General features: G+C 43.5%; 1 protein-coding gene across 1 annotated transcript in view; it reads left to right on the plus strand.

The window, feature by feature from the left end:
* Positions 1-12,366, plus strand: part of LOC116974287 (PC3-like endoprotease variant B) — a 699,630-nt gene that overhangs the window by 635,033 nt on the left and 52,231 nt on the right. The window contains exons 13-14 of the mRNA XM_033022605.1: positions 7,295-7,405; positions 11,779-11,872. Coding sequence (XP_032878496.1) covers positions 7,295-7,405; positions 11,779-11,872 — 205 coding nt within the window. The remainder of the gene's footprint in view (positions 1-7,294; positions 7,406-11,778; positions 11,873-12,366) is intronic.

Below are 12,366 nucleotides of genomic sequence, written 5' to 3' on the forward strand. Positions count from 1 at the left end.
TTGTTTAACTGTTCTGCCATTTCCTTGTTTCCCATTATAAATTCACCTGTCTCTGACTGTAAAGGACCTACATTCGTCTTCACTAATCCTTTCCTTTTTATATACTTAAAGAAACATTTACAGTCAGTTTTATATTCCCTGCAAGCTTTCTTTCATACTCTTTTTTCCCCCTCTGAATAACCCCTGTGTCCTCCTCTGTTGAGTTCTAAATTTTTCGCAGTCCTCTGGTTTACCGCTTCTTCTGCCCAATTTATATGCCTCTTCCTTGGATTTAACGCTATGCTTGACTTCCCTCATCAACCACGGTTGAGCCGCCTTCCCAGTGTTATTTTTTTGCAAGACAGGAATGAAAATTTTCTGGAGTTCATCCATGCGGTCTTTAAATCTTTGCCATTGCATCTCCACTGTCAACCCTTTAAGTATAATTTGCCAGTGTATCTGAGCCAATTCCCGTCTCATACCTTCAAAGTCTCCTTTATTCAAGTTCAGGACCCTAGTCTCTGAATTAACCGTGTTACTCTCCATCCTAAAGCAGAATTCCACCATATTATGGTTACTGGGTCCAAGGGGCCTTGCACAACAAGATTGCTAACTAATCCTTCCTCATTACACAATACCCAGTCTAGGATGGCCTGCCCTCTAGTCGGTTCCTCTACATATTGGTTTAAAAACCCATCCCATATACATTCCATGAAATCCTGCTCCTCAGCACTGTAGTCAATATCAAACCTGGGTCTCTGGCGCTGTAAGGCCACAGCTCTACCACTGTGCCAGTTTGTATCTCAATGTGTGTGTGGTTTAAGCAGATCTTGCACACTGGGGTGGAGTGTACATTGCCCAAACAATCTTCTTTTTAGTTTTGTAAAAATGAAGAAGCATGAAAGAAAGAGAAAGAAAGAATCTGCTCTTGAATAAATTGAACATAGTGTAGTGAATAATTCCAATGTAATCTCCGCCATGATCTTGAAAAGACCCTATGACAAAAAAATAATAAACTGAACAGAAAGCGTGGCTTTCACTGCTGTACAGTGAGAAGATTTACCCAGACAACATCAAGAAACTGGGGCAATGAACTCACAGATCACTGTAATAGCTTACCTGCTCAATTCCTCACACAATACTCTCCACAAAAATCAAAGTGCCTCCTCCTGCAGGGCCCTGTCAGTGTGAGAGGCTATTTTGAAATAGTCATTTCCTGTGTTGTACCTGTCTTTGCTCCCGGGGAGGACAATATTTACAGCTCATGCAAAGAGTGACTATAGCAGTGAGTGACACACCAGCAGAAATTCAATACAGATTTTATCCCAGTTCTGAATTATTCTTAATTTTATATCCTGGCAGAAGGGTTTGTTCAATCTAATCTATTATTGTCAGACTTCGTGCATTCCTGAAGAATGGGTAATTTATACCTTCCAAGATTAGCAAGGACCATTCTCTGACTTCTTTGCAGGATTTTTAAACATTGTGTTCCTTCTTGTTCTGACGAAATATCAAGCCGAAAGGTTAACTCTGTTTCTTTCCCCAAAAATGCAGTCTTTTTTTTTAACACCTTTACCATATCTGAAGATGGGTTTTGACCTGAAACGTCATCTATTCCTTTTCTCCAGAGATGCTACCTGACCTGCTGAGTTACTCCAGCATTTTGTGTCTATCTTCAGTTTTACCATATCCCTCTGTTTATTTCTCTCTATCATCAATCTATCATCCAGGATGCTTTGTAAACAAAGGAAACGCCTCACCAACCTGGTCTCACCCATAAGACATTGCAGCAGAATTAGGCTATTCGGCCCATCAATACCCCACCATTCCAACAGGGCTGATCTGTCTTTCCCTCTCAACCCCATTCTACTGCCTTCTCCCCATAACCTTGGATGCCCTTCCTAGTCAAGAACCTATCAATCTCTGCTTTAAAAATACCCAATATTTTGGCCTCCTACAGCTGTGTGTGGAAATGAATTGCATAGATTCACCACCCTTTGGCTAAAGGAATTTCTCCATATCTTCATTCTAAAAGTACATCCTTTTATTCTGAGGCTGCGCCCTCTGGTCCTAGACTCTCCCATTACTGGAAACATCTTCTCCACATCCACTCTATCTAGGCCTTTCATTATCCGGTAGGTTTCAATGAGATCCCCCCATCATTCTTCTGAATGTCAATGAGTACAGTCACAGAGCCTTCAAATGCTCTTCATATGTTAACCCAATCATCGCCCGGATCATTTTCATAAACCTCCTCTGGACTCTCTCCAACCTCAGCACATCTTTCTTCAGATATGGGGTCCCAAACTGCACACAATATTCCAAATGTGGCTTCACTTAATAAAGCCTCTTGCAAGCGTCTTTTAAAGCCTCAGAATTGCATCCTTGTTTTTATACTCCAGTCCCCTCGAAATGAATGCTAGCAATGCAATTGGTTCCTTCACTGACCTACCCTTTCAGATTTATTCCCTCTGTCCTATCCATTTGCAACTTAAAACTATATCATCTTTCCACAATGCTGCCTAATCTGCTAAGTGTTTCTGATATTGTTCGTTTTTATATCCAACTTCCAACTTTTGGAATATTTTTAGCTTTCTATTTCTTGTACATTTATGTTTGGTGTTATCCCACTTTTGAAAGATAAAATTTTCAGTTGCAGTAGATTAACCATGGCAGGTTACCTCATAAGTTCAAAAAGTCATGTTACAGGAGCAGAATTAGGTCATTCGGCCCATCAAGTCTACTCCACCATTCAACATGGCTGATCTATCCCGTTCTTCTGCCTCCTCGCCATAACCCTTACTAATCAAGAGTCTATCAATCTCTGCCTTAAAAATATCCATTGACTTGGCTTCCACAGGCTTCTGTGGCAATGAATTCCACAGATTCACCACCCTCTTGCTGAAGAAATTGCTCCTCATTTCCTTCTCAAAGGACGTCCTTTTATTCTGAGGCTGTGGCCTTTGATCCTCGACTCTCCCGCTAGTGCAAACATCCTCACCACATCCACTCTATCCAGGCCTTTCACTATTCGGAGGAAGACAGGTGGTGTTGGAAAACAGACAGTCATTCGCATTGATTATAAGTTTAAAAAGGAACCGCAGATGCTGGAAAATCGAAGGTAGACAAAAATGCTCGAGAAACTCAGCGGGTGAGGCGGCATCTATGTAGCGAAGGAAATAGGCGATGTTTCGGGTCGAGACCCTTCATCAGACTGATGTGAGGGTGGGGGGGGGGGGGCAGGAAGAAGAAAGGAAGAGGCGGAGACAGTGGGCTGAGGGAGAGCTGGGAAGGGGAGGAGAAAGCAGGCTCTACCTGAAATTGGAGAAGTTAATGTTCATACCGCTGGGGTGTAAACTGCCCAAGCGGAATATGAGGTGCTGCTCCTCCAATCTACGGTGGGCCTCACTCTGGCCATGGAGAAGGCCCAGGACAGAAGGGTCGGATTTGGAATGGGAGGGGGAGTTGAAGTGCTGAACCACCGGGAGATCAGGTTGGTCATTGCGAACCGAGCGGAGGTGTTGGGCGAAGCGATCGCCAAGCCCACGCTTGGTCTCACCAATGTAGAGCAGCTGACACCTAGAGCAGCGGATGCAATAGATGAGGTTGGAGGAGGTGCAGGTGAACCTCTGCCGCACCTGGAAAGACTTCCAGGGACTTCCCCCCTTGAATGGAGTCAAGGGGGGAAGTATAGCGAACCAGCATTGATTATAACCTCTGTTTTAACATGGCTACAAACAAAACAAAGTTGTTCGGCACGGACTTGTAGGGCCGAGATGGCCTGTTTCCGTGCTGTCATTGTTATATGGTTATATGGTTAATTAAAACCAATTATTTACCTCTTTTCTGGAGATTTCAAATTGGTTAGCTGATTTGTTCCTGCTGCTGATGAAATTCAGTAGTACATAGGAACTTACCTGCAGTGCAAGGGTTATATTTTATATCCTACGTGAAATATGTTATCAATTATATTCTGGAAGGCATGGGAGCAGTATCTGTACTAATCCTAGGGGTACAAATATCATGAAAATAAGGATGAGCTGTATTAATCCTGTGCCCAAACCTTTCTTACTGCTGCAATTTCATCTTTATTCTCAATGATTTTTCTTCCTGTCATCTTTGGTTCATTTTTCTCCTTCTGCCCCCACTGTCCATTAGTCATTTCCTTCCTATAGGCTGTGACTAGTGATGTAAAGATGGCCAGACTGCAACCAGCAGGAATCAATCTTTTTGTTTCAAACTCCATTGATTTTGCACATTTATTTATGTTTGAACAGATATGAGATATATTATAGACAAATAGGTTCCGTCCTTTGGTAGACACAAATTGCTGGAGTAACTCAGCGGGTCAGGCAGCATCTCTGGAGAAAACGAGTTGGTGATGTTTCAGGTCGGAACCCTCCTTCAGACTACAAGTAGAGGAGGGGGTGGGGAATATACTGGAGGTGCGAAAAGGCCAGAACAAATCAGGGCCGGAAACAGATGCCCTCAGGAAGGGTGGAGCCCATAATGGCCCATTGTTGGCTGGGGAAGGAGTAATAACAAGAGGGATATAGGGATGCGAGCTAGGAGGACTAGGGTGGGGGAGGAGGAGAGAGGAAATGGAGGGGTTACTTGATATTAGAGAAATCAACGTTCATACCGCAGATTGTGAACAGACCAAGCAAAATATGAGGTGCTGTTCCTCCAATTTGCATGTGGCATCACTCTGACAGTGGAGGAGGCCCAGGACAGCATGGGAATGGGAAGGGGAGTTAAAATGGCAGGTTCAGTCCTTGTTGATTTTAGTCTATTTAACAATGCCATTGAAACCAAGGGATAAACAGTTGATAAATAACATTGGCTTGTAACCTCCAACACTTCATAGATCATCATAGATCATAGAATTGCTGTAAGTAGCAATTCTACCGCAGCGCCACTGTGCCATGCATGCTTCTCAGCAGTATATTTGTCATCTATATCAATGATTTGGATGAGAATATACAAGGTAAGATTAACGAGTTTGCAAATGATACAAAATTGCAGCAGGATCATGATCAATTGGCCAAGTGGGCCGAGGAAGGGTTGATAGAATTTAATGCAGAAAAATGTGAGGTGTTACGTTTTGGGAAGTCTAATGTGGGCAGGACCTACAAAGTGAATGGTAGGGCTCTGGGGAGTGTTGTAGAACAGAGGGATTTAGGAGTGCAGGTGCATCGTTTCCTGAAGGTGTAGTTGCAGGTAGATAGGGTGGTCAAAAAGGCTTTAGGCACATTGGCCTTCATCAGCCAGAGTATTGAGTATAGAAGGTGGGAGGTCGTGTTGCAGTTGTATAAGACATTGGTGAGGCCACATTTAGAGTATTGTGTTCAGTTCTGGGCACCATGTTATAGGAAAGATGTTGTCAAGCTGGAAAGGGTACAGAAAAGATTTATGAAGATGTTGCCAGGATTAGAGGATCTGAGCTATAGGCAGAGGTTGAGTAGGCTGAGACTCTATTCCTTGGAGCGCAGGAGGATGAGGAGTGATCTTATAGAGGTGTATAAGATCATGAGAGGAATAGATCAGGTAGATGCACAGAGTCTCTTGTCCAGTGTAGGTAAATCGAAGACCAGAGCATATAGGTTTAAGGTGAAGGGGAAAAGATTTAATAGGAATCTGAGGGGTAACTTTTTCATAAAAAGAGTGCTGGATGTATGGATGCTGCCAGAGGAGGTAGTTGAGGCAGGGGCGATCCCAACATTTAAAAAGCATTAAGATAGGCACATGGATAGGACAGGTTTGGAGGGATATGGACCAAATGCTGGTAGATGGGACCAGTGTAGCTGGTACATGTTGGCCGGTGTGGGCAAGTTGGGCCAAATTGCCTGTTTCCACACTGTATCACTCTATGACTATCGCTGGTTCTCTTGGTTTCGTTTAATTTAGAGATGCAGCCTGGAAACAGGCCCTTCAGCCCACCTAGTCCACACCGACCAATGATCTCCTGTACACTAGTTCTATGTTATCCCAGTTTTGAATCCTACACACTAGGGTCAATTTACAGAAGCCAATTAACCTACAAGCCTGCACGTCTTTGGAATGTGGGAGGAAACCGGAGGAAACCGGAGCATTCAGAGGAATCCCACAGTTTCAGGGAGAACGTACAAACTCCGTACAAACAGCACCCATAGTCAGAATCGAACCTGGGTCTCTCGTACTGTAAGTTGCAATTCTACCGCTGCGCCACCGTGCCGACCTTTCTTCTCAGCAGTGTGTTACCTTTTTTCTTCCTGAAGTGCATTGCTGGATCATGAAGGGAGTTTAGAGATTGAGATGGAAACAGCTGAAAAACAGGACGATAATCCTCGATGTTAGCAACAGGTTCCAAACAGTCTCTTAAATTATCATTAATATAATGTCTGGGACACTTTATCAGAATAATAGTTTGCGTTTAAAAGAATAGTGGAACATGAGTTAGGAATAGTTTCCTAAGATTATTTAAGTGCTGCCACATGAGTCAAATGATCAACAATAGCTTTTCAGTAGAAACATGGAACAGCAGATTGCAGTTTACAACAAAAGACATGAAGTGCTGGCATAACTCAGCAAGTCAGGCAGCATCTCTGGAGAACATGGATAGGTGATGTTTTGGGTCAGGACCCACCTTTAGACTGATTGTAGGGGGGAGGGACAGAAAGCTGGAAGAGAGGAGGGGCAGGCCAGAGCCTGGCAGGTAATAGGTTGATAGAGGTGAGGAGAATTTTTTGAAAGGCAGATGGTTGGACAAAGCGCAGAGATGAAAAGACAGAGGGTGTGAGAAGGGAGGGTTGAGGAATAGCAAATTGTGAAGCTGGAAGAAGGAATGTAGGTAAAAGACGAGGGGGAAGGGAGAAATGTGTATGAGTCCAGGTGGGACACAGCGAGGTGGGGGGGAGGGGTGAGAAGGTTATGTAGTAATGTAGCGTTATGTAGTTACTGAAAATTGGAGAAATCAATGTTCATATTGTTGGGTTGTACCCAAGCAGAGTATTGATATTAAGCAGAATAAGGATAGAGTTTAAGAGGCTTTTAGATTGTCACATGGCTATGCAGGGAATGGAGGGACATGGATCGCATGCAGGTGGATGAGATTAATTTATCTTGACATCATGTTCGGCACAGACATTGTGGGCTGAAGGGCCTGCTCCTGTGCTGTACTGTTTTATGTTCTAATATCTCCAGATTCTTTGGTGACTGCCATTTCAGTATGGTTGTATCATAATACGCATATCTATTTCTCTAGGCTGGGGCAGTGCTTACAATTTTGCCATTCTAACAGTTTATATTCAATATGTGTAATTCTTTTTGTCCACAGGTATGGATTTGGTTTGCTTGATGCTGGGCGAATACTGAAGGAAGCTCTTAAGTTGAAACCAATGGGATCTCAACGGCTGTGTATAAGTAATTATGATTTTCTATCAGAAAAGTAAGTTACTTGATTTCCCAAAATAAATATATTGGACTGACTGCATTTTTCGATAAATATATAAGATCATTACAGATTATGAATATATATAGTAGAGCGTGAAGAATCCAAGAATTAAATATTAGCACATAATAGGCTTGTGATGAAAGGTCATGCAGGGAGTAAATGCAGATGCTGGTTTGTACCAAAAGGTAGATACAAAATGCTGGAGTAACTCAGCAAGTCAAGAATAAGCTTTGGAGATAAAGAATAGGTAACGTTTCGGGTCTCAACCCTTCTTCAGACTGAAAGTAGAGATGGGGTGGGGGGTGGGAATAAACTGGAGGAGGGAAAAGGCCAGATCAGGAACAGAAAGGTCAGCAACAGATGGCAGGAAGGGTAAAGCCTATAATGGCCCTATTTCAAGGAAATCCTGCATTCCCTGTCCTCCCTTCTTTCCCTTTCCCCTCCCCTCCCCTAGTTATCTTACTAATTCCACAGGTCACATCCTTGGGTCCCTCGTGTTATCACCGTCCCAGCCAACATGGGCAAGTATTGGCTCCATCTTTCCTGAGGTCATATGTTTCTGGCCCTGATTTGTTCTGGCCTTTTCTTGCCTCCAGTTTATTTCCCCCCCCCCCCCCCCCCCCCCCCATCTGCATTTTTTAATATTTAGATTTTCCTGAGGGGGAAATTACTCTAATTACAAGCAGTTCCCGTGCACCTGTATTTTTAACTTTTAAAAAAATGGCCCTGTGGTTTTCAAAGCATTATAGTTACCAAGGTAACTGAAGCCAGTGATATTATGCTAAGCATGGCCAGAAATTTGGTATTACACCCCCACATCGCAGGATTTATTAACAAAAATGTTGGATGATTTGGCTGGTTAACAAACAGATAGTTGAAACATGAGGATTAAGAGAATGACTGATGATGTTAGAAATAAAAATAGAAAACGTTGGAAACTCTCAACGTCAGGCAGTATCTGCAGAATGAGAAACATTTAACATATTAGGTCACGGAATCATAGAGTCGTACAGCATGGAAACAGGCCCTTCAGCCCAACTTGCCCATGCTGGCCAACTTGCCTCATCTACACTAGTCCCACCTGCCTGCGTTTAACCCATATCTCTTCAAACCTTTCCAAATGTTTATTAAATGCTGTGCTAGTACCTGCCTCTCCCAACTACTCTGGCAGTGTAAAATGTTTTCCCCTCAGGTTACTATTAAATATTTTCTCTCTCACCTTAAACCTGTGTCCCTCTGGCTCTCGATTCCCTTACTCTGTACATTTACCCTATCTAATCCTCTCATCATCATATACACGTCTATAAGATCACCCCTAAAAGATCTAGGATGCATTGTCAGAAATTGGTATTGGTAATGGCATATTTATATCATACAGTCTGTACCGAGATAAGTGAGCATGTTTGTCGCCTCTCCTCACTGATTTAGTTTAGTTTAGAGATACAACACAGAAACAGGCCCTTCGACCCACCGAGTCCACTCCGACCAGTAATCCTTGCACACTCACTATCCTACACACCAGGGACAAATTACAATTTTACAAATTAACCTACAAATCTGTACATCTTTGGTGTGGAATGAAACTGGTGTTCCCAGAGAAATCCCACACAAGTCACGGGAAAATGTACAAACTCTGTACAGACAGCATCCGTAGTCAGGATCGAACCGGGTCTCTGGCGTTGCGAGGCAGCAACTCTCCCGCTGCGCCACCATACCGCCTAGTGTGATCAATGCGCTGGGAAGTCAAGAGTCCAGTGGCAGAGAGGGGTGCTGACTCCTACATCCAGGAGTTTGGGAAGGAGTTTATTTGTGAAAACTTGTTTCAACTTGTTTTATCTCTTTCCTGGTTCTGGCAAAGGTCCCCATTCCTGAAACGTTAAAGGGCCTGTCCCACCAGCATGCGACTGCATGCGGCTAGTGCGACCTAACGTGGTCGCTTGAGCCGTACGGCCTCGCGGGGCCGGTCCCACTTCTATCGCCGGAGCCATATGGAGTTGTGTGGGGCTGGTCCCGACATCGCGCGGGGCTCTGAAAAACTGACACTGTCCAAATATTCCGCGCAGCAATGTCCTGTCGGCCCGCAGCCCGCAGCCACACTGTCTCGACGCCGTACGCAGCGTCTTGACACCGTACGCAGCGACTTGACGGTGTACGCCTAGCGCCTGGCGTTGCATGGTGATGTCACCGCCTGGCATGCCGTTGCACGATGACGTAACCGCCCGACGGCGTGCGACGTGCAAATTCAGTCGGCCCGCCTCCTGCCCAGCTGATTGGTGAGTCTGATGTCGGGACCAGCCACGCACAACTCCAGATGGCTTCGCAGTTGGAAGTGGGACCGGCCCCGCGAGGCCGTAAGCCTCAAGCCACCACGTTTTGTCGCGCTATACGCATGCAATCACATGCTGGTGGGACAGGCCCTTAAGTGTTTCACATTTCACTGCCGCTGCCTGAGCTGATGTCATAGTGTTTCAGATGCTTTCTAGTGCTTTTATTTCAAAGAACATAGATTATGGAACATAGAACAGTACAGCACAAGAACAGACCCTACTGCCACAATATCTTTGCAGAAAGTTCTGCCAAGATCATCTCGTATCTACCTGCACATAATCTGTAGCTCTCCATTACCTGCATTAAAAAATGTGCCTATCCAACAGTCTCCTAAAAGCCACCGTAGTATCTGCCACTATTTCAGACTCTAATAGGCATCTAAAAACGTATTGATTTACATTTACAGTTTGCTTTAGGTTAGCTGATCTCAACCTCGAGGCATTGTGATGAACAATCTCTGGAAGAGACCAGGGGGAAAATGCTCAGAGATCCCTTCCTGCTGTTTCCAGTAGAGGAGAGAGCTACAAGTGGGCAATTACCTGATGAGACCAGGATTCAGATCAACGATAGTTTACCCCTCAATCAAGCCACACTGATTATGTGTGTCAGTTGTGTGTGGGTATTAGTTGAAAGTTGGAACTGTGAGATATGGGCCGCAACGTTGCTGGAAATCTGCGGCGTTGGAGAATACTGGAAAAGCCCAGAAAGACAAACAGGATACATGGCCATATAGAAGCTCTGGCACATCAAATCTGGCCAGGAACTGAATAACTAAATATTGTAGAGATAGACAGAATACGTTAGAGTAACTCAGTGGGTCAGGCAGCATCTCTGGAGAAAATGAATAGGTGATGTTTCAGGTAGGGACCTGTCTTCAGAATAAATATTGCAAATGTCGGAAACAAACAATGTGAATCAAAGTACCTTCCTACACATTTTGTCTTCCCCACTGCCAACAATGGACCATTGTGGGCTCCAACATTCCTTGATCATTGTTGCTGGCTTTGATTTGTCCTTTTGCATACCTTTCATTCACCTTTTCTTCATATCTCTAGTTTCCCTCTCACCTGACTCTCAGTTTCGACCCGAAACATCACCTATTCCTTTCCTCCAGGGATTTACTGAGTTACTCCAGCATTTTGTGAATCGTGAGTTCTGGTGCAAGAGAATATGACTGGGGGAACTCAGTAGGTTAGGTGGTATCTGTGGAGTGGGCTTAGGGTCAGCCTTTTGGGTCTGTTCCCCTTCCTTTTATCCTCCCTCCCTCCCCGACACCTTTTACGTAAGTTAAAACATGCCTCATTTCCTATATTTTCCAGTTCAACCTGAAACATAAAAAACATTTATTTCTCCACTTATGCTGCCTGATCTACTGAATATTTCCAACATTCCCTGTTGTTATTTACACCAGAATAGGGATCACCATTCTGCAACATCCATTATTTCTTCATCATGTATTTTACCAGTTGATGTCATTTGTCGACTGTCGCTATTGCAGCCAAATGATTAGATCTAAACGGCAGATTTAATCAACATTGTAAAGAATATATGTATAAAGAGGAGTATGGAAATGAGAGAGGACAATAACCCAGACTCAAGCCTTGATAATCCCCGCAAGTGACCAGAGTTGTTAATAATTAATCAATACCAGCAGTGTGGCATTTTGAAATGTAAATGTGATGGATGAGGGCACGATGCTGTCATCAGCAAAAAGTGATGTGACTAGAATAGGTAACAGGCAGTCCCGGGTGACTGGGGAATGCATTGCTGCAAAGGTAGAACGAGCCATCAGAGAGCATCCCGAGCAGCAGGTAATTATTGCCTTGACCTGCAACTCACTTTCAAGCCTCTTTCCCAGAAAGAGAATTTTTGTTAAAAAGACAGAACATTTGAAAGATATAGCGGAAAAAAAAAGCAGGGGGCACTACCTAACAATGCTGGATCTGTACCATCTAAATGAGTGGAATGTGCGCTTTTCTTTAAACGCTCCTGTTTCGGCAAAATGACTATTTTTCTCCTCTCTCTTCTGAATCCTCCAGAGCTATTCCTACAAATGGTTCTCTGACGCTGAGCCTGAGAACAAATGCGTGCCTGGGAACAGAGAGCTCGATTGACACACTCGAGCATGTGCAGGTGAGAGAGACCCTAACAAGCGCAGCTTTCACCAGTCTAACCATATTTTATAAAACGTCAACAAATGAAGCAGGCAATGGCTGACATAAATCAAATTATGCAGAGTAAGAAATTTTTTGTGTAAACACTAATAAATATTTTCACTGACATTTAAGTTTGAAAAAAATAATGTTGCCTGTTATATCCGTCTGCCTGTAATTTTATCAGATTAACCAGAATTCAGAGCAATTCAGCACTTTCAACCTGCTGATAACAGAAGCTAATAATAGGATTGTTTATGCTGTAATCCAATAAAAGATTGAAGATTTATTTGGAAGCCACCGCTTGCCAACATTGATACATACAGTAACTGTTTTGGCATGACTTTCATTGTACTGATCTTTTCTAATTTCATTGGTTGATCAATTGACTAGTTCAAGATAATTAAATGTTTCATCTCCGCAATTAAAAATTGCCACAATAGAGGTCAGATCTATTTATTTTAGGTTCCTTTT

This window comes from Amblyraja radiata, chromosome 6 (assembly GCF_010909765.2).
Source record: "Amblyraja radiata isolate CabotCenter1 chromosome 6, sAmbRad1.1.pri, whole genome shotgun sequence".
In the NCBI taxonomy this organism is placed as follows: domain Eukaryota; kingdom Metazoa; phylum Chordata; class Chondrichthyes; order Rajiformes; family Rajidae; genus Amblyraja; species Amblyraja radiata.